This window comes from Manis pentadactyla, chromosome 17 (genome assembly GCF_030020395.1).
Source record: "Manis pentadactyla isolate mManPen7 chromosome 17, mManPen7.hap1, whole genome shotgun sequence".
Lineage (NCBI taxonomy): Eukaryota > Metazoa > Chordata > Mammalia > Pholidota > Manidae > Manis > Manis pentadactyla.
The window spans coordinates 37,757,642-37,777,761 of NC_080035.1; the positions used below are offsets into that span (position 1 = coordinate 37,757,642).

Genomic DNA, 20,120 nt, shown 5'->3' on the forward strand with positions numbered 1-20,120 from the left:
CTCCTCTGACCACTCCAGGTCATAATTGCAATGAACCCCCATGACATGCACAATTTTTTCACATATTTAAATAGTTGATTATACACTATATAGTATCCCTGTGAATTTCTTTTAAAAGGTTCACATCTAACAACAGAATGCAAGCTTTTTGATAGCCTGTTACCAATTATTACAGTTATTTAGCACAAATTCAGTTGATTTAATGAGTAGTCACACAGTCTTAACAATCATTCAAATATCTCCAAAAGATGTTGAAAGGAGCTACCAGAGTTTATGAAATCCTATTTTTTTACAGATCCCAAGTAGAAAAATGTGGACGATTTAGATAGTATTGTTTCAGAAGGCACAGGCTAGACTAGTACATTCTTGAATTATTTTTTTCAAGGGCCACTAAGGTGATTATTTGTAACATCTGAAGACATAAGAATATTGAGACTAGTCATGGCTGTCCTCTCTTTCTGGAAATGCAGGAGGTTTTCCTCTGAAGTATAGTGCTTTAATGTAGACCAAGTAAGTAAAGTACATGCATTTTAGAAGAAATTTCAAGAACAGTATAAAAAACAGGTTATTCCAATAAAAATTTACTTAAAGCATGTGTGTTTATGCCTTAGTGGATACAAGTAAAACCAGACATATACTTGGTTGTTAAGAAGCTGAGATTCAGTAGAAGAGATAAAATATGTATACAAATACACACAACATGAGAAAAACCAAAAGAGCCATAGAGATTACTATGAAGTTTAGCACAAGTAAACATTAAGAACTGCTTATTGTCTGGGGGAAATCATAAAGATGTTTTACAGAAAAGATACTATTTTTGAGCTGGACTGTGAAGGGAGGATAAAATGGAGGAAGAAGATACTTCCGGTGCACAGCAGAGCAAATAACTAAGTTGATTTTACAAATGCTGACACCTGGACACAATACAGAACAAATTTTGTTGTTACTTAAAATACTAGTTACATTATACATGAACAAATGAACTTTTGATAGTTCCTTCATTTTCTTTCTAATTAAAGTAAAAAATATTATCTGCTTATGAATTTTTGTATCATACAACCATTACAAGAAATAGCAATACATGAATTATTTCACTGAAGGAAAGTAAGAAAATGGAAAAGTGAAATAAATATTTTTAGAATACAAATAAATACATTGTATACTTTTTCCTCTCCTTCAGGTGATGATAACAGTGCTTTCTCCTCTTGTTCCGGGGTAGGTTCAGCATCTCCAGAGATGAGCTTTCCAAATACCTGACAAAGACAGGGAGGTGAGAAGGAATTAATGGCAGGAATTACCAGCATGAAAGCTAGATAAGTCATTAGCTGATTCTGTAGGTTTTATAATATCACTATGCCATTCCTGCTATAAACCACTACTTTTCAGAATTATGAATGCAAAATGAAACAGGAGTTTAGGGCTGTGAGAAGATAAAATGGGTCACATTTGTTGCTAGCAATGTCTAATAAGCTTTACAAAATATTTTGTTCTCAATATTATTACTGAGATAAGATATTATTTCAGTTTATCCTGTGCTAGAATATGTAGTATGGACACTCACTTGAGATGTAATAAGTCTGAATACTCGTAGAGTCTCGGCTTCACAGTTCCTTTGCTGGGCCACACTGGCTGAAATCTGGCCAGCAATTTTTGTGCTTTCACCATCCTTCCAGCCCAAGACTTTTACTTGTCGAACTCGGAGTGTATTTTCTGGGCCCTTTAATTCAATTTTGATGATGTGATTATCCCCTCCTGGAAGTTCACTTGTTACCCAACCAATGTGCCTGGAATCCAGGTCAACCTAGCAGAGCAGAAAAGGGATAGAAATCTGATATGGCTGTGTCACTATTTTACCACTGCCCTAGACTTTAGCACTAATAACAGCAAGCTCAAATAACAAATAATTATGCAGAGAGTAAAGTTTACTAGGCTACTGCACATAACTGTCTTGCTTAAAACTTGTAAGGATAAATAATGCTAAGTGAGTTATTAAACAGAAGAAAAAGTGAGGTTAAGAAAGGCTGAGGGCTTCCCAGTAAGTGATGAAATGAGAATTAAAATGCAGGCTATCTACTCTATGGCTTCCAGGCACAAGTGAAGTAAGTGAAACCATTACCAAAAGTTGATATGACTATGCTTTACCTTTTTTATTTTTATTTTTTCCTAAATAATTATTTTTTATTGAAGGGTAGTTGACGCACAGTATTACATTACATTAGTTTCAAGTGTACAACACAGTGGTAGAACATTTATATACATAATTCTAGGTTCCAGCTATCACCCTACCAAGCTGTTACAATATCTTGACTATATTCCTTATGCTATACATTACATCCCGGTTACTTATTTATTTTACCATTGGAAGTCTGTCCTTTTTTTTGTGAGGGCATCTCTCATATTTATTGATCAAATGGTTGTTAATGACAATAAAATTCTGTATAGGGGAGTCAATGCTCAATGCACCATCATTAATCCACCCCAAGCCTAATTTTCGTCAGTCTCCAATCTTCTGAGGCATAACAAACAAGTTCTTACATGGAGAACAAATTCTTACATAATGAATAAGTTACATGGTGAACAGTACAAGGGCAGTCATCACAGAAACTTTCGGTTTTGCTCATGCATTATGAACTCTAAACAGTCAGTTCAAATATGAATACTCATTTGGTTTTTATACTTGATTTATATGTGGATACCACATTTCTCTCTTTATTATTATTATTTTTAATAAAATGCTGAAGTGGTAGGTAGATACAAGATAAAGGTAGAAAACATAGTTTAGTGTTGTAAGAGAGCAAAAGTAGATGATCAGGTGTGTGCCTGTAGACTGGGTGTTAATCCAAGCTAGACCAGGGCAATAAAACATCCACGTATGCAGAAGATTTCTCTCAGAACAGGGGGGGTGAGGTTCTAAGCCTCACCTCTGTTGATCCCCAATTTCTCACCTGATGGCCCCCCTGCGACTGTGCCTGTCTTAGGTTGTTCCTCCCTTGAGGAATCTTACCCGTCTCTGGCTAACCAGTCATCTTCCGGGGCCATACAGGGAAATGTGAAGTTGGTAAGTGAGAGGGAAGCCTTATTGTTTGAAAAGGTTAGCTTTTTACTTCTTTGCATATTTATGCCCTGTGGCTTCTATGCCCAGCATTTGTCTTGAGGTATCTTTACCACTTGGAAGAATTATGATACTCGGTAAATTTGATATGAGGCACGAATTCTATTTAAGGGTTGTAATTAGGAAGGAAGAAGAAAAGCTATAGAAGTAGCAGGCGGAAGAAAACATGGGAAGATTGATTATTTCTTTGACATATCTTCTTGTAGAGTAACTTCAGCATGTATAGGTTTTAAGCTACTACTTAAATTGTGCACACACATTAACATAATAGGAGTACAGTTATGTAACCAAAGTATACCTGTAATTACCAGCCATCTCCAGTGAAACCAAGAAAACCAGTTAGGCACCTTAGGCATTTGTGAAAACTTATCTATGATATGGTGGATATTGTCCAACTGAACTTGAACAGTCTGAGAGAAATCAGACAAATTAAAACAACCCATTCCTGGGGACTGTTCACATGCCATATGTTCTTTTAACAGTAAATAGTCTGTAGTTGTAAGACTTTGGAGTGCTACAATTTGCACTTCTCCAAATTCTTGGTTGAGTTCCAACAGTATAGATCCAGTTATGCTTTACCTTTAACAATTTTAAGTAGAAACACTCACAAGATTAGCAATGAGGTCCTGTTTTACATATCTTCACATTAAAGCACCATTTAAAGATTGGACATTTATTTATTTATAATATCTTACTTTTGAAGAAAAGTGATATATAATATGTAACTTCACATTTGTGATTCTGTACTTCACTATGTTTTATTGGGAATCTTTCTTCAAGGATTAAATTTCAATGAACTGTGAAATGTTTTTGATACTGTTCACTTGATACAATGATAATTGTTCTTATGGCATGTGACATCCAAGAAACAATCTGGAACTTCTACATTATTTATATAGATATTCCAAATTGATATTATTTTAATTGACAATCTCAACTTTCTAAAAAAGACAATTAGGCATAAACAAATACCATTTCATTGAAGGATTATTTCTCCAAATGCTTTAACAATTTAAACAAAATTTATTATTTGTTTAATCCAAAATATCAATTCATTCTTTGATTTGAAAAATTAAACAGAACAAGCAGTCAGCTTTCATGGGATAAGGAAGCCAGCTACAGGACATCTTTAATAAAGTTTCACTAACACAAGTGAGATTATACAGACTCTCAGATAGAAGCCCAGATATAACGTGTTTCAAGAGTTGATTTGTAAATTGACTTGCAACCTGAATATAGTTGCAGAGTTTTAGTGATAGATTTTCAGGTGAGAGGACTACAACCTACATTTTAATCTGAAGTGTGGGGGAATTAAGGTATTAGTTGTGAATCACATCTACAGTGAATTTTAGGAGACCATGAATATTTTTAGGGGAGCGGGAGCCAGGGTGGAGGATTGTGGGCACAGTATAGTTGCTCATGACTAGAAAACATTTAGGGCAACAATGGGTAAAATGTTTAGCACCAGGGATCATAGTAATTGTTCCTATATGGGACCATCTGAAATGTATTATATTATACATATACTATAATCTTTTGGTAGCATGCCAAAATTAAAATTCAACAGTGAGACTGAGAAGAAGAAATTTCTCCCTACATAGAAAAATATTTAATGATGAAATTTTAATTACCTGCTTAATTCTGCACAAATCTTCTACTGCTTTGCCAGTTAAGAAGGTCATTGAGGTAACTTTATTCTAAAATAGACAATTCAAAATAGTTATTATGCCATATGCCTGCTTCAGAACTTGCAATGATTTCTTTCAGCTTACCAAATATCACATCAGCTCTTCTGCCTGTACTTTATGGTTCTTCCTTGCTGACCTCACTCCATCTGTCCAACCAACCAGAGTTCCTACAAGTCTAGTGTTGTTTTTTTAAATTTACACAAACTTCATCTTAAATCTCACATTTCAGCCTTTCTCCATGGGCTCTGATAGAGTAGCTTAGTGTTCACTCATTTTATCCAAAGTCTAAACATTAAAAATCTATCTCTATCATGAAGCCTTTCAACAACAGTATTTGTCATTCATGTCTTACTCTCACTGCTTCTGGAAGTAAAAGGAAGGAAGGTATGTAGCTTAACCATACTTGTGTCATAATGTACCCAGCCTGCGTTACGGACATGCAGAAGGATATATGAGAATTGATGGGTTCCAACCCCTTGAGATCCCTGCTGAACTAGGGAAGGAACATTGACACACAAAATAAGTATCAAACATTAGAAGTTCATTGCCCTGAAGTATCGAAAAGAGCCAAGCTGGTACTAGAGCCAGAGTACTTAAGGCTGAATAAGTCTTATGCAAAGCATATAAGGCTCAAGGATGCATATAACTTAGAGCAGTTTCTTAAAAGGAAAGCAGATGCCAGCTTACATACTTGGGCTTTTAAATGAATACTGTTATGATTATCTCCCCTGAAAGGCAAAACTGTCAAATTGATTGCAATCACTGTTCTGAGGGACAGCATGTCCTGGCTTAAAATGTACCATGAATCAAAGATAACTTTGTACTGAACATTGAGTTCTAGACAGAAAATTTTTTTGGATTTATTACACTAAACTTTCTAGTAAAGTAGTTGCACCAACTGAAAAGTTAGGGTCTGAAGAGGGGATAAGCTCATATTTTTCCTTCTTCAATGCCTGGCAGAACGGTATCTGCACTGACGGACAGGGTTGTGGATGGATGGCAAGAGTGCTCAGACTGCAGGCTGGACCTCTGTGGCTGCCATTCCATCCAGGTTATCTGAAACCCAGGCCCTCTGCTCTCACTTGTCCCGGGAAAGGAAGAATGTGAATGGGATTTATTAATACTGTATTTGCTAGCATGACATATCCCTTCTGAAGAAAAACATCCCAAGAAGTATCCTTCCTCAGGAATGGGGGTGGCAGCAAGGAGGCCTGGCAGTTTGGTTTCTTCTTGGTTCTTAACATTCAAGTAAACAGGACTCTTTTTCCTTTGTTTAGTGCCTTCTGTAAAGGAGCACTTAGTTCAGTTAGAACATGTGGACAGGACAGGGCCACAGAGAGTAGCAATCATGGTTATTTAGGTTAGACTAGGAAGCCCCGTGCGGCTGGGGGTGAGCATTAGAAACTGAAAGCTAATCACACTAAACATCAAGTGTATTAAGTGCCATCAGAGTAATAACAAACAGAAACCAGGAAAGGGAAAGAGAAATTTTTATAGAGGAGGTATTGGGGGAGGATTTCTCTGCTAGATCTTTTGAGATTTTGGAAGAATCTCAGAGTTTAAGAGAAGGACTTCTAAGCCAAGGGAATAGCTTAAACAAGGGCATGAAGTAGAAAATTACAGAGTAGACATTTATTTTGCTGAACTGTAGCTGTAGTATATTTGCAATCAGAACCTTTTTTTAGAATTGCTATTCCACAGTGCCTCTGGCCATAATCTGTCTTGAGACTTGGGATTTATGCAGGAAATAGAAAAATACTCTTTGGTTGGTGTGGTTCCAGATGAAAATCTTTTGGCTAAACTCAGAAATAAGAGTGTATGATGACTAAAAGTCTGAGAAGAACTAACATGCCACAAATGAAGTTTCCTTTCTTACCCCAAGATCTCGGGAATTGTCCACATGAACAGATACATAGCGGGCATTGATTCCTTTCACACAGTTGATGGTGATGTTTTTAGTTTTGTTTTTATCCTCATCTCCTGATTCCCAAAAGGTTTCTGTGGAACCATCTGTCAGACTGCCGATCATGGCAGGTCGGCTTGAAGTTTTTATGTCAACAATGCTGGTTAAGTCCTTTAAGCACATTACTATGCATAATTCCTACCAGAAACAAATGCAAGTGATTGTAATACTCAAGTAGAAATCTTCCATGATAATAAAACCAAGAGACACCAGAAGAGAAACTAAAGAATCAAATTATTTATGAGTAACTTTCAGTTTCTCCTTCAATATACTGTTGAATATTAATAGGATAACTCAGGATAACTACTAAGTAACTGACCTGACTCATAGCTTCAAAGCCAGACTGTATACTGATGCTAAAACTCTCTTCACTATCCCCATCATCTGATTTTGACAAAATATTGTTAATGTGATGAAAGACGTTGCTCTGATGGAGGAACTGATGATCAGATTGCTTGAATTTCAGACTCCAGCATCTAAAAAGGAATGGAATATATTAATTCTTTTTTTCAGGAATTTCTACAGGAAGTTCTCTGTAGCTAATATTTTAAGAAATCTTAATGTGCTAGATAAGCAATAGAAATTTTAAAACTTTAGGGAACAAAATCATCACTACTGGCATTTTTTTGAGAAACAAAGGTTATTTCCTTAGAACAAGGTAAGTTCTAAGAGAAATTCACTCATTTTAAATACAGAAATATTGGGTACATAAAGAGCACATATACATAAGCAAAAAAGATAAATCAGCATTGTAGACAAGGGTTACCCCCATTGTAACAGCCTCTCTGACTTATTTGATCTTAGATTTATTAATCTTACAATTCCATACTAAGAGTACAACACATTTTGTACTTCAAAAATCTGAGGAGGAGGAAACAAAAATCTCACCTCTGCTGGTCTTATCATTAGGGATGTAGGTAACCACCACATCAACTTACTTCTTATAAAAATCAGTGGAGGATTTATTTATATATATAGTCCAGTATGTGAGTCTAGTAACAAGGTTCACAATGTAGCAGTAATGTTCAAAATCTCAGCAGGTGTGGACTTAAAAGTAGGTGATGCTTCTCAAGGCAGCTGTAAAATTGGCTGTATATATCTAAGCCACCATATTTCTTAAGATTCTTTTCAAATCAAAACCCTACTGTGATTTCTGTTTTTGAGATTTCACTCTCTCCCTTTTTGTGACGTCTAAGCTTCTACTCTTTGGCAGCACTGAGGCAAGTGAGTTTGTGTAGGAAGGAGGGGCAAGTGCGGAGGACTATTATAAAGTGTGATCATTTAGAACACTAACAAGTATATTCTCCAGATTTTACTGAGGGGCAAACAAGGTGTGAGCTAAGAAGGAAAATTCTACATCATGGCAGTAATGAGGGAGCAGCTATTCACATAACAGAGATTTTTGTATTTTACTATTTAAAGAGGACTTTCAGGCATTTCGTGCTTTAAATACTCCACAAAATCTCTTCTCCAGTGTATCTAGAATACTTAGATACATGATTACCTTAGGGCCATTTGCTGTAATGAACTGCCACTGGGGAGAGACATCATAAGGTCGGAGATGGTTTGAAGTAAGCGGTGAAATGTATGTGGTAAAGGATGAGCAGCTTCACCTGCAATCACTATGTCTGAGAGCGGATGTTCACAAACTCTTGTATCTTTCTCCTAAGACAGAAATGGAAAACCAGTTGATCAGTTTGTGTGCTGGGATGAGGTTTCCCCAGAAAAAAGTATTATACATATTTTAAAGATACTCATGAAACAGAAATGTAAGCAACAAAACCAAACCATACCTAAAACATGCTTTAACTAATTATATCTTAACTATTTTTAGGGAGAAAATGATATGGTCACTTAAAAATTACCAAACACATGAATACCATATATCTGCATTAATTCTAGTGTACTCACAAATCTACTAGCAGGGTGAATCCACACACGCAATGCAGAAATGAGCCAGTCCTCTCAGTTGAGCCTCACCAAATCATTGACCCCCAGAGTTGTGAGCCAATAAGCAATTGTTTGAATCTGATGAGTTTTGGAGTGGTTTGTTATTTAGGAAGAGATAGCTATTATGGGTATAGAACAATTCACACTATAACTGTGGGCTTTTTCTGTTTTTCCTTGAAAAACTTGTTCTGTCAAGTTTTACTTAATATTATTGAGGCTATATTATTAGATACGTGCATGTTTGGATTTAATCTATCATTTTGTAGACAGACTCTTTATCCCTATTAATGACTTTGTCTTACAGTCTTATCTTCTGTTAAAATAGCTACAGCAACTTTATTTTGCTTGGTATTTATCCAGCATATCTTTTTCTAACCTTCTACTTTAAATCTTCCTGTGACCTATGTTTTAGATGCAATGCTTATAAACACTATCTACCTTTTATTTTTTTTCCCATCTATTCCGACAATTTTTGTCTTTAAATGGAGGATTTAGTCCTTCACTTTTTTATCTGTACTTATTTGTAACATATTATTTTCCATTTGTACTGCTTTCTATTTTGTTTTCTGTTCACTTTTTCTGTTTTGTTTTCTCTCTTTTGGTGGGGGGGAATTTGAGTTTATTATTTTTCTCATTTCCCTGAGTTTGGAAATTATATACTCTACTTATATTCTTTGTGTAGTTATACATACTTATCACAGTCTGAAGCTAGTCAAAATCCTTACCAACCTCCTGAACACTAAAGCCAATCTTGCCTCCTGATGTGTATGGTATTGCTGTATTTCAGTACAAAGTTTCAAAAATCATTCTTACACTATTTTGCCACTTTGGATACAGTCAGTGTTTGTTAAGAGGTAGCATGTGTTCATGTTTTCTTTTTTCTTCATTCTCTTCTTAGATCTTCCATCTGAGGTCTCCTATTGTACATGACATGAACTACACTTTTCTTTTTGTGACAGTCTATTTGTGGCAATCCCTCTGTTTTTATTTTCTGCAAATATCTTTATTTTGCCCTTTCACTTCAAAGACAGATTCACTGGGTTGATAATTTCTTTCAGTAAACTGAAAATGTCAATTGATTTGCCTTTTAAGAGAAGTTCACTGCTTTTCACTTGCAATGTTGTTACTGAAAATTCAGCAGTGATTCTCACTGTCTCCTTTGAATGTAATTTTTTCCCTGTGGCAGCTTTAAAGATCTTCTTTTGTTTCTGTTAAGGTAATTCACTATGATTTGCCCCCCCCCATGACTGCTTTTTCTTCATTCTGCTTGGGGTTCATTGGGCTTCTTGACTCAGTGAACTGTCATTTGTAATAAATTCTGGACAATTCTCAGGTATCAACTTTTAAATACTGTTTCTCTTTCACTCTGTCTATCCTCCCTTTCTGGGACTCCAGTTAGATAAATGTTAAATCTTCTCATTTTCTTAGCAACTCATTTTTTAAATATCCTGTTTCCTTCCATTGAATTCTAGGTAATTTCTTCAAGTCTCCTTTATGTTCACTACTTTCCTCACTAATCTGCTATAAATCTCAAAACTGATTTTTCTTTTTGCTTCACTGATTTTCTAACATCACCTATTATACTAATATATCATTTTTAAATTATTTAGATCTTTTTCAAATTTGTAATTCTTAAATTTTTTCTTAAATTCTCATATTTTAAAGTTTCTCTTTTGTTTCTTTAAACATACTAAACATAATTATGCTATATATACACAGATAATTACAACCACTGAAACTGTTGAAGGTCTATTTCAGCTGCCTGTTGTTTCTGCTAGTTCTTACTCATGTTCTTTGTTTCCTTATGAGTTTTAATATTTTGACTATGATAATGTTGCTTAATGTCTTTGGAAATTAATCATGAAATATCAAATGTATAATTTAAGAGTGTTTATTAGCTAAATGCTGTCTAGTTCATACATTTCCTTTACATATGGAAATGAGGACCACAAGTTCATACTGCTGCAGAAGCAAAAATGGGGCTGGAACCCAGGCTTCCAGTGCCCTGTTGCAATGCTTTTCTATTACGCATGCTGCCTCCTAAAAAATCCAAGTTCCTTCTAGCCAAACAAATATTTTTGAATTTCATGTCCCTACAGAGCATCATTTTTACTCTCTGCCAACTTATAGCAATGTTGTAAAGTAGATTGATCTTCAGTGTAATAATGTTGCCCTGTTTATATGTCCTGTATTGAACTGCAATAGTATATATCTTCCAGTTAAAAGCTTCATGACAATGTTTGGTGAGAAGTCAGAACTGACTGACAGCATCGTTGCTGGAGCGAAAATATTCACTAAATATAATTAATACATTATTCATAGCATTGAAATTTTATTCTTGACTTAGGTTATATAATCTGTGAATGACCCTATGCAAATTATTATACTGTCTAAAGGTGGTTCTACTATTATACAAAAATATGGACAATTAAAAAAACCAAAAATCTCACTCACTGGTTCTGCATTTTCTTTGTTTGTTTTATTTTCCTCATCCTCTTCTTCCTCTGGTTCCACTGGAGCAGGAGTCAGTGATGCCACAAAATGCCACAGAATATCATGGAGAGAAGTTGTTTGGATGACATTACACAGCAGCCAGTTGAAAGCCTGAATAAATTATGATTAAATGAGTCCAAGATAAAAAGAAAATATGCAAGTAAAAAATGCAGAGCTTTCCTTACTCATAAAAAAAGTACTTCCATGGACTAACTGTTTCAAGGAAAAATACTAGGAAACCTGACTTTCATTTCACCAGAAGTACACTGGACTTGAAATAGTCAATAATTTTGGTCCTAATTAAAGAAAATAAAAGGGGAAATAATACAAAATACAGTAACAAAACACTTTTTCAAAGCACTTATTTCAAAAATTCATCTTAATATTAATTTACTCAAACACTTCTTTCCCAACTTGCATTTAGGATCAATACAGAATGTTTCTCAACTCTATATAAGCTTCCATTTATTTAAATATATTTTTATTGTTCCTTTCAATAAAGTGGCAGGTTATTAATCATACTCATGATAAAGAAGATGTACTATATACAAGAATATGATATATGATATGTAGCCATTCTATTATTTCCAGTGAACAGAGACTCAGATAAGTAATTATTGTTAAATTTATAACTAAAAAGCCCTATTTATCATGCTGTTTACATGATTATTTTAATTGAAATGACATCCTAATTATAAAAAGTATTCTTAAAAAAGACAATATTGGTTTCAAATAATAAAGCAATGCAGAAATAAATTTTCTTAGAATACTAAAGTATGGAACTCTAAATTATTTATATTCATAAACTTAAGGGTTTACTTTTGATGTGAATACTTGATCTTTTTGATTGGCTATTATCTCATCACAATTTCAATTTGGTAGAAAGGTGACATCATTAAATAGAATCATCAAATGGATCAATAACCCCATTAAAGTATTCATACCTCCATTGCAAAAACTCGACAAGCAGATTTCCTTAAGGCCTGTTTCATTGCTATTTCAAGACCTTCCAGATCATGATGCTGTATAACAAAAGCTAAGACTGGCCACTGGAAATTTCGTTCTCCTTTGGAAAGAGAGCTATGGGCTGATATTAGCCGGGAAAGCTCAGGAGATGGATGTCTCAAGAGGGAAGAACCAACTTCTTTAAAAAAAAAAAAGAAAATTATGAATTTTCATAGATTATATATATATTATATATATATATATGATTAGCATATTTTAAGCGGTATTACAAATAACAGTATCTGGCTTATTTACTTTAGAATCTTTATTTTCTGTTTTTGGTTTTTGCATGTGATACAAATCACAGTGACTTCAATTTTCACTGATGCTTAGGAGATTAAGTATCTTACTTCTTGAAAGTCATACAGCTATTAAGTTGTAGAGGTGGGTTTTGAATCTAGGTTGAATCTAAAGTTCAGGCTTTGTGAAACACTCTAAAAGATAAGTGATGTGTCTCTTCCCTAAATGGAATCTATATGTATATATCTATCATCCCCATCATTTTCTAAAGGACTGCTTTATAACAAAAGTGTCTGAATAAGAGCTCAAAAATAATTGTTGAATGAACTTATAAATCATTGGGGGATGCTCAATAATAAGATAATCATCTACCTATAAATATTAGGCCATATCTTCATTTTAGCAAGTGTTCTACCTGATAAATCATCATCATATTATCCTTTTCTCTTGGATTTTTCTTTCTTCTTGAGAAGAATCACCTAGCACCAATTAGGGGCTGTTGATACAAACTGGCCCAGATTACCTTTTTCACTGATTAGGAACTACTTATATTCCCAAATTTTATTATCTCTTCAGGTGGTCGTAGCTGCAAGAGATACAAGCTTCTATTGGGAGTGGAAATTGTGAAAGGGTAAGTCACTGGAACTGCTGGTTCACTGAAGCTTAGTGGAAAGGACAATGGTAGTAACATTTGGATTAGATACCGAACAACTGAGATTTTAAAGACCAGTTTATTCCTGAATAATCACTGATGATTTCTGGATGCCTCTTCTGAGATGAAAAATTTAGAGAGGCACATTTATGGCTGTGTCACATAAAAAGAATGTCTACCACAATTTAAAATTAATACATATCTCTTTCAAAAATATCTGCAAATACAACCATTTGGATCACTTAGTCTTCCTTTTTATCTCTATACTTACCAGTATCTCCACTGTTAACTCTTCTTCTAGGGATAGCTTTAACTCGTGCAGGTAAAATGGAGTGCTGTTTATCATATTCAGAAGCAACAACTGAGTATGATCTTTGGAAGACAGTTCTCTTTGCTAGATCAGTATCAGTTATGGGACTAGTTTCCAAACTGCAAACAGAACAAGATAACAGATTAAAAACTTAAGAGAAAGAGTGAATGAAGAGAAACTATATTTAGTTTATAAAATGTAGTCAAACATGGGAACCTATATTTCATTCAGAAAACATTCAAAGCCAATTTGACAATCTCTCTTTAAATCATAATTCCATCTTTCCAAATGCAGTAACATTTCGACTGATTTCAGAATTACATCTTAAAATTTTTGGTTTTCTTACATCTATTTTTTCATTTTAAAGGAAAAAGCATTGATATCATCAAATGTTCTAAGCTCCTTTCAAATCATGTGTCATGATATTCAGGAAAAACAGGCAGATATATTCATAAGAGCACTGAATAGAAAGAAAAGGGTATGTGAACACAGAAAGCTAATAAAATGGAAGATGAAATGATTCTATTTTCTTTCTATCAGGTGTGTCATATCTGGGAAGTGTTACCCAAAGCCTGTTTTAGAGCCTGGCACACCGAAGTGTAACGAGAGATTAACAAACTCATTTTCAGCATCAGAGTTATATTATACTTAAACATTCCATAAGAATGCCCTGATTTTCATCCAGGTTTAAGTAAAGTAGTAATTTTTCTATTTACTGTAGAACATTAAAAAACACCTGAAAAGTTACTAAGATGGTTATATAATTTCCCTTATTAAGCCATTTTATACAAAAGAGAAATACCTTTCCTTACTTTTTCCCTAAGACAAATTTACAAACTCTTGATGTAGTCTTTTTTCTGTCACCTCATTCCAAATATGGCCATTTTTGCTCAGTTTGACTTCTGGAGTTGTTTCTTTTCCATCATTCAAGCCAGCTTTGCAGTCCTATGGCCCTCCCTCAGTAAAGCTTACGTATTTTCTAGGAAGTGGCAAGCTCCCTGGCCGTTTTCTTCCCTTACCACCCTAAGTGTATGTACACTCTTACTTGAATAGGGCCATAAATGTTGTACAGAACTGATTGGGGTAAATGTGCCTGGAGGTCAGTTTGGAATGTTTGGTTCCAGAATAACCAGAGCAGAGGGTATGTTAATTTAATTCACTTTATACACGGTGCTACTATAATGCACAAGACATTTGTTCTGCTTTCAGAGGAAGTTGATCAACTTAAAAAAAAAACTGTTACACAACCTAAAAAATGACTTTTATTATAAAAATGATCATGCTTGTAAAAAACTCAAGCAACACTAGAAAGCCCAAAAGAAACAAAGATGACTATCATTCACTCAACCTCGGCTACTCTGGGCCAGGTAATCCCGTGTGGTGGGGACTGCCTGGCGCGCTGTAGGAGCTCTGCTAATGCTCTTGGCCTCCACCCACAAGGATGCCTGTTGACCTAGTCCAGTGTAACAAACAAAAATGTTTTCAAACATTGCCAGATGTCACTTGGAAGGCAAAATCACCCTCAATGAGAACCACTGCTTTGATGGAGTCATTACTCATCACTCATCACCTTTTGTAATAGTTCGAGCTTGTCAAGACTTTTTTAAACAACAGCTCCAAAGTGCTATATTCCCTGAATTATTATATACTTGAGAATGTCTCAACCTGGCTGAATATAAAATAGTTGGATCATAGTTTCTCTTATTTAAGATTCTGTTAGGAAATTAGAAAAATTACACTTAACTTGTATAGTATATAGTCTTTTAAACATGCTTTTCTTTAATCATTTGAGTCATCCAATTAATTTATAATTAGGTTCTAATGTCACCATGATCTTTTATATATGATAATGTTATACTGATTGGGTGAAACTTCTAAGGCAGTATTTTCTTTCTTTAGGCACTTTAGAGACATTGTTTCATTTTTTTTCTTTCAAAGTGGTTATACAGATGCCTGAATTCATTTGAACTTTTTCATTTTGCAATGTGACTTGTTTTTCTCTGCTCAGTTACTTGAAAAATTCTCATCTTTTTTTCTTGGAGTATCAGGAACTTAAGCTGTATCTTACAGTTACCTGTTACAAAAATTTCCTTTTAGTCTGGAAATTCAGAACTTTATTATTTTTGGAAATGTTCTCTTATGGTTTTAGATAAAATTTCTGTTATATTTGTTGGTTTTTCTATATTAAAGATACCAGTTATTCTCCTGTTAGATTATCTTGTTTTCATACCTGTTATCTTTGCACTAAATGCTATAATCTATTTGTCCTTTTACTCTAGTCATTATTATTCAAACTTTTATGTCAATAATTCAATATATTATTCTAAACATTTCTAATTTATGAGTCTATAACCATGTTGATTTGGTCTTCAGCCTGTCCCTTTAGTTTTGAAATGTATTTTTTTACCTCATGATGTTTTTTTTACCTCATTCTCACATTTGAGCTTTTTACTAAATTTTATGTCATTATCAAGTTTTTTAGTATTACAGAGAACTTAGAGAAATTTTCTGTTCTTCCTAGGAGTTTTCTTTCAGATTGGGTTAACTGACTTGCAAGACATATTATTTATTTTTATTTTGCTAATACCTTAAAGTGGCAGCTCTGTCTAAGTCTTCTGTTCGTTCCAAAAAGTAAGGGTGTATTGCCCTAGACTTCCTTTCCTACAATTACCTGACACATGTTTTATTCTTCTCCCAGAGATGAGTTTTTATTGAATGTTCTATACAAGAACCATCTCTCCTATTCTTAGGTGTGAATCCTATTTCTAAGGCAGCACATTCCCTGGGGCCCTGGATTGTTGCTCCTCTTCAGCAAGGGCCTGTGGAAACAGGATTCCCTAGAAGACTTCCAATTTCTTCTCTAACACTAGTGATGATACCAGGGGACTTTACAACAAAGGATTTTCCCCTGGACTTTGATATTCTATGCCTCATAGAAAATTCTATTATTTCCTATGATATATGGAACCTTCATTTCATAATCTTTACTTTGAGGTTTATGTACTTGATTTTGATCCTGAAGGGTAATAATAACCTGATGAACCACATTTGTCAGACTAGCCTCAAAATAGTTTCTAACTCTTTTTGAAAAAATCTATTTCCTTTAGAGACACTTAATTATCTTTGAAGATATAAAAGGCTGTACTGCATTCTGGATAAAATTTCTAGAGCAGCTCCAAAAAGACTTGTGATGAATAATCCACACAACTGGGGGAGAAGTTGCAAGTACTTTCAATTGAAAAATACTAATTTGGACACATAGTTCTATTATGCTTATTAAAGTATTATATTAATATATAGCTATATAGTATTAACACAGTAGCATATCTTAATTAGCACATTCTTTTTTCCTTCAGCAAATGTCTTCCTTTCCAGTGAGAACACATTCACTGCTGTTCATGCCTGAAATGGGTGATGCCATCCTAAACCTATCCTTTTCATTAGCTGGTTAGTAAACAAATCACACACACTGGTTTTTCCTAAAATATATTTCCTTTGTCTATCTTTTTATTTCATAATCATTGCCTACACCATCTTAGTCCACACAGCTATCTGAAATCTTTGACTAAATTTATCAGCTTCTCAACTGACAATGTGTGACTATCTTTGCATTTTTATCATGTCATCCCTCCTCTAAAAAGTCTAAGTGGTACCCCGTTTCCCTCTGCATTGTATTTGCATGTGTCTATTCAGTTTTACAGAAGTTCCTTACTCTGATACTACCATACCTACGTGGGTGGGAGGGGAGCACTGTAAACAGTAATACAAGAAGTTAAAAGATTTATTTTCAGTGCTACTTCTCCCATAAAACCTCTTAAGCACTGCCTCAAAGTGCTTTTCTCTAGGCTGAGTTACTACAGCACTGAATGATATCATACAAGGGAATCTTTTATTAATACTTCATAGGTTAATCCTTCTTCTCCAATGAGTCTGCCTCTGCTATCAGGAACATCATCTTATTCATGTATGTACACTTTTTCTTACTGTTCTGTTATCAGAACTTACTCAATGTCCTTCCTGAGATGGAAGGATGTACAAAATAACTTCCAGAGCATTCTTTTCTAGTTCAAAGTCTTTCTTCTACCAAATACTGGCTATTCAGAACAGAGAGAAGAACCAAAATACCTTGGCGGCATGGATTTCATATTGCTCTCTGGCTCTTCAAATACATTAGGACTTGCATCAGGAGTTACTGATATGTAGGGGGCTGGTACAGATGTTGAACGTAGATATCTCATTTCATCCTGGAATAGGTTGTCATCCTGATAGCCCGCAAAATTTTCATGATGGTGTCTGCATTAAATCAAAGCCAGTACCTTAGTATAATGGCAATACTGACACTTCCCACTTTTAATACCCTTTGTAAACATAGAACCAGCATGTCACTCTATAAGGGTGAAGCATTAAAACAGTCATAAAGCTGGACAAAAGCCTGGTAATTTACACATTGCTATTTCAGGTACCACATTTCAAATACAAAACTGAACTCATTTTCCTTCCATCTGAGTGTTTCGATGAATGATCCCACCAATTGTCCGAGTGCCCACCTAACACAGCCCAGCGCTGTAGCAGGCCTAGTGGTCAACCAGCCAGCCAGTCACTCAGGCGTCTGAATGTCAGCTTTCCTCTCTTCGCCCTCCCTATCATCATTGCCTTGGTTCAGGCTCATGTTTCGTGCATGGACTATTGCAATACAAGCAGTCACCCTTCTTGACAGGAACATATATTATGAGTCGAATTTGAGAAAGATTAGATATACGAAATTTCCATGGGTTGGGATGGAGGGGGTGTCTATTCCCCACAAAGGCAAAAATACAAAATCCATAATTTTGGTATGCCAGCATAAAATGCTCTATAATTCAGTTCTTTCCTTTTCAGACTGGAGCAAATAATCGCTACCTAAGTCTACAAAGTGGTTTGACTGAAGCTAAAGATGTGTTGCACCTGGCATACCTGAGGATCTTCACCTCTGTCTCACATGTGTTTAGTCTCACATTTCATTTTGCTTCCCATTCATTTCATTGAAATAGTAAGTACAAAAACAATGAACAGAACTACACAGTTCTGCTACACAAAGAGCACAGCATTGCCAAAATGGAGCTGTTGGTTGGCAAGTCATGCCTATAGGCAATTTTGAGAAACCTTTGTCAGCTGATGAAATAAAAACCCTGAATTGGGTATATAAAAGGCTGCTTTAGAGACTCAGTGTAATGTATGCACATATAGGCTGTACCACCCAAGTCCAATAAGGAAAAAGTCTACTATTCAGAAACTTCTATCTTCAGTTACGTGCTTTTACCCATTTTCCACATTAGCAGTAGAATGATCTTCTGGCTGTAGACTAGTTCATATTTCCCTGTTTAAAATTCTTCCACTGCTTCCTGTCTATGGGGTATAAAATCCAACCTTAGTATAGGCTACAGAGCCCCACAGTACCTGGTCTTGGGTAACTTCCTGTAGGGCATTCCATCTATTTCTCCTAGCAGCCAATGCTTTAACAAGCCTTAAATGTGGTTCTTTAAATGTGTGTAATGCTATTTCATTCCTGTCTTCACACACTTGATTTACTTTGTTAGTAATCACTTTCCTCCCATCACATGCTTGATTGATTTCTTTTTTCCTTAAAAGACTTTGCCCAAGTGTCAAATCCTCTGGGAAACCTTTCCTGATTTCTTTGGGAAGACTCAGGTACCCATCAACTCTTATGCTCTATCAGCATTCTATACATGCTTCTATTATAGAACACCTCACATAACATTTAAAATGTGTCCTTTACATGTCTGTCTTCCCACCAGAATGTGAGGATGTGGATGTCAGGATTTTTTTATATTCCTCTTGGTGTCTTCAAGGTCCAAAACAAAGCTGGTACCCAGCTAACTAACATTTAAATGCTAACAGAATGAATAATCTTAAAAATGAAAAATTTCAATAGCAATTTATCAGTTTCCTTCCACTTCAGCATTTCCCACCATTAACAGACTGAAGTTGACCTACCAAAGGGTAAAGAATAGCTAAAGTCTTACTTTGTAAGACATATTTTGTATTAATAGTAATACAAATTGACAATAGCATTTATGTGTTTTTTCAAATACCCACTGCCATAAAGTGTGTATCTTACCAGTCACATGTTGGTCAAGGCAAGTCAGAAAATAAACTCCTGGAGGTTTCTTTATTGTACACAGTATGTAATACAGTGTAGGTATTCAGAGCATGACGTTAATCAACACAGACTGTTAATCCACAGTGATCAAAAACAGTAAGCTATATTACCTAGCCAACGTCTGTAGGTAGAGACAAGGCATTTTGACGGGAAGATCCTCAGAAATGCCCTCTTTCACACTGGGCAGCTGAGATTGGAAGGGCTTTGTAGGGTGGTAGCACAGAATGCTGGGTTCTGCTGCACTGCTCAGGGACAGCAGGAAGAGTGCATTTGCTTTAATCACCTGGTGAGCTTCCATGGTGGGCAAGGCCCGAGGAGTCTTGACTTGCATTGGCTTCCTTCTAGACTGCTTGACCTGGCAAAGAAACATTTGTGGTGGCCTTTTCCTAATTATCTTCCAATTTTCAATTTTTTAACCTAAGTATTTTGAGTTTCTAATAAAAATTATTAAACACTTACAGGACTGTTTTAAAATAATGATAGTGATTACCCAAAAAACAACATTCACTTTTAAACTTCATGCTTCTCTGGAACTATTTTATATTGA

The 20,120-nt window shown here is 35.1% G+C and overlaps 1 protein-coding gene across 15 annotated transcripts in view; it reads right to left on the minus strand.

Annotated features, from left to right (window-relative positions):
• Positions 1-20,120, minus strand: part of MYCBP2 (MYC binding protein 2) — a 269,203-nt gene that overhangs the window by 27,996 nt on the left and 221,087 nt on the right. For 13 of the 15 annotated variants that reach the window (XM_036893768.2, XM_036893769.2, XM_036893773.2 and 10 more), the window contains 11 exons: positions 19,684-19,928; positions 17,539-17,706; positions 13,375-13,532; positions 12,151-12,350; positions 11,168-11,317; positions 8,268-8,428; positions 7,083-7,239; positions 6,677-6,901; positions 4,744-4,809; positions 1,562-1,801; positions 1,155-1,253 (listed from right to left, as the gene is read on the minus strand). In XM_036893768.2, coding sequence (XP_036749663.1) covers positions 1,155-1,253; positions 1,562-1,801; positions 4,744-4,809; positions 6,677-6,901; positions 7,083-7,239; positions 8,268-8,428; positions 11,168-11,317; positions 12,151-12,350; positions 13,375-13,532; positions 17,539-17,706; positions 19,684-19,928 — 1,869 coding nt within the window. The remainder of the gene's footprint in view (positions 1-1,154; positions 1,254-1,561; positions 1,802-4,743; positions 4,810-6,676; positions 6,902-7,082; positions 7,240-8,267; positions 8,429-11,167; positions 11,318-12,150; positions 12,351-13,374; positions 13,533-17,538; positions 17,707-19,683; positions 19,929-20,120) is intronic. The other 2 variants (XM_036893775.2, XM_036893763.2) reach the window with 1 other exon arrangement.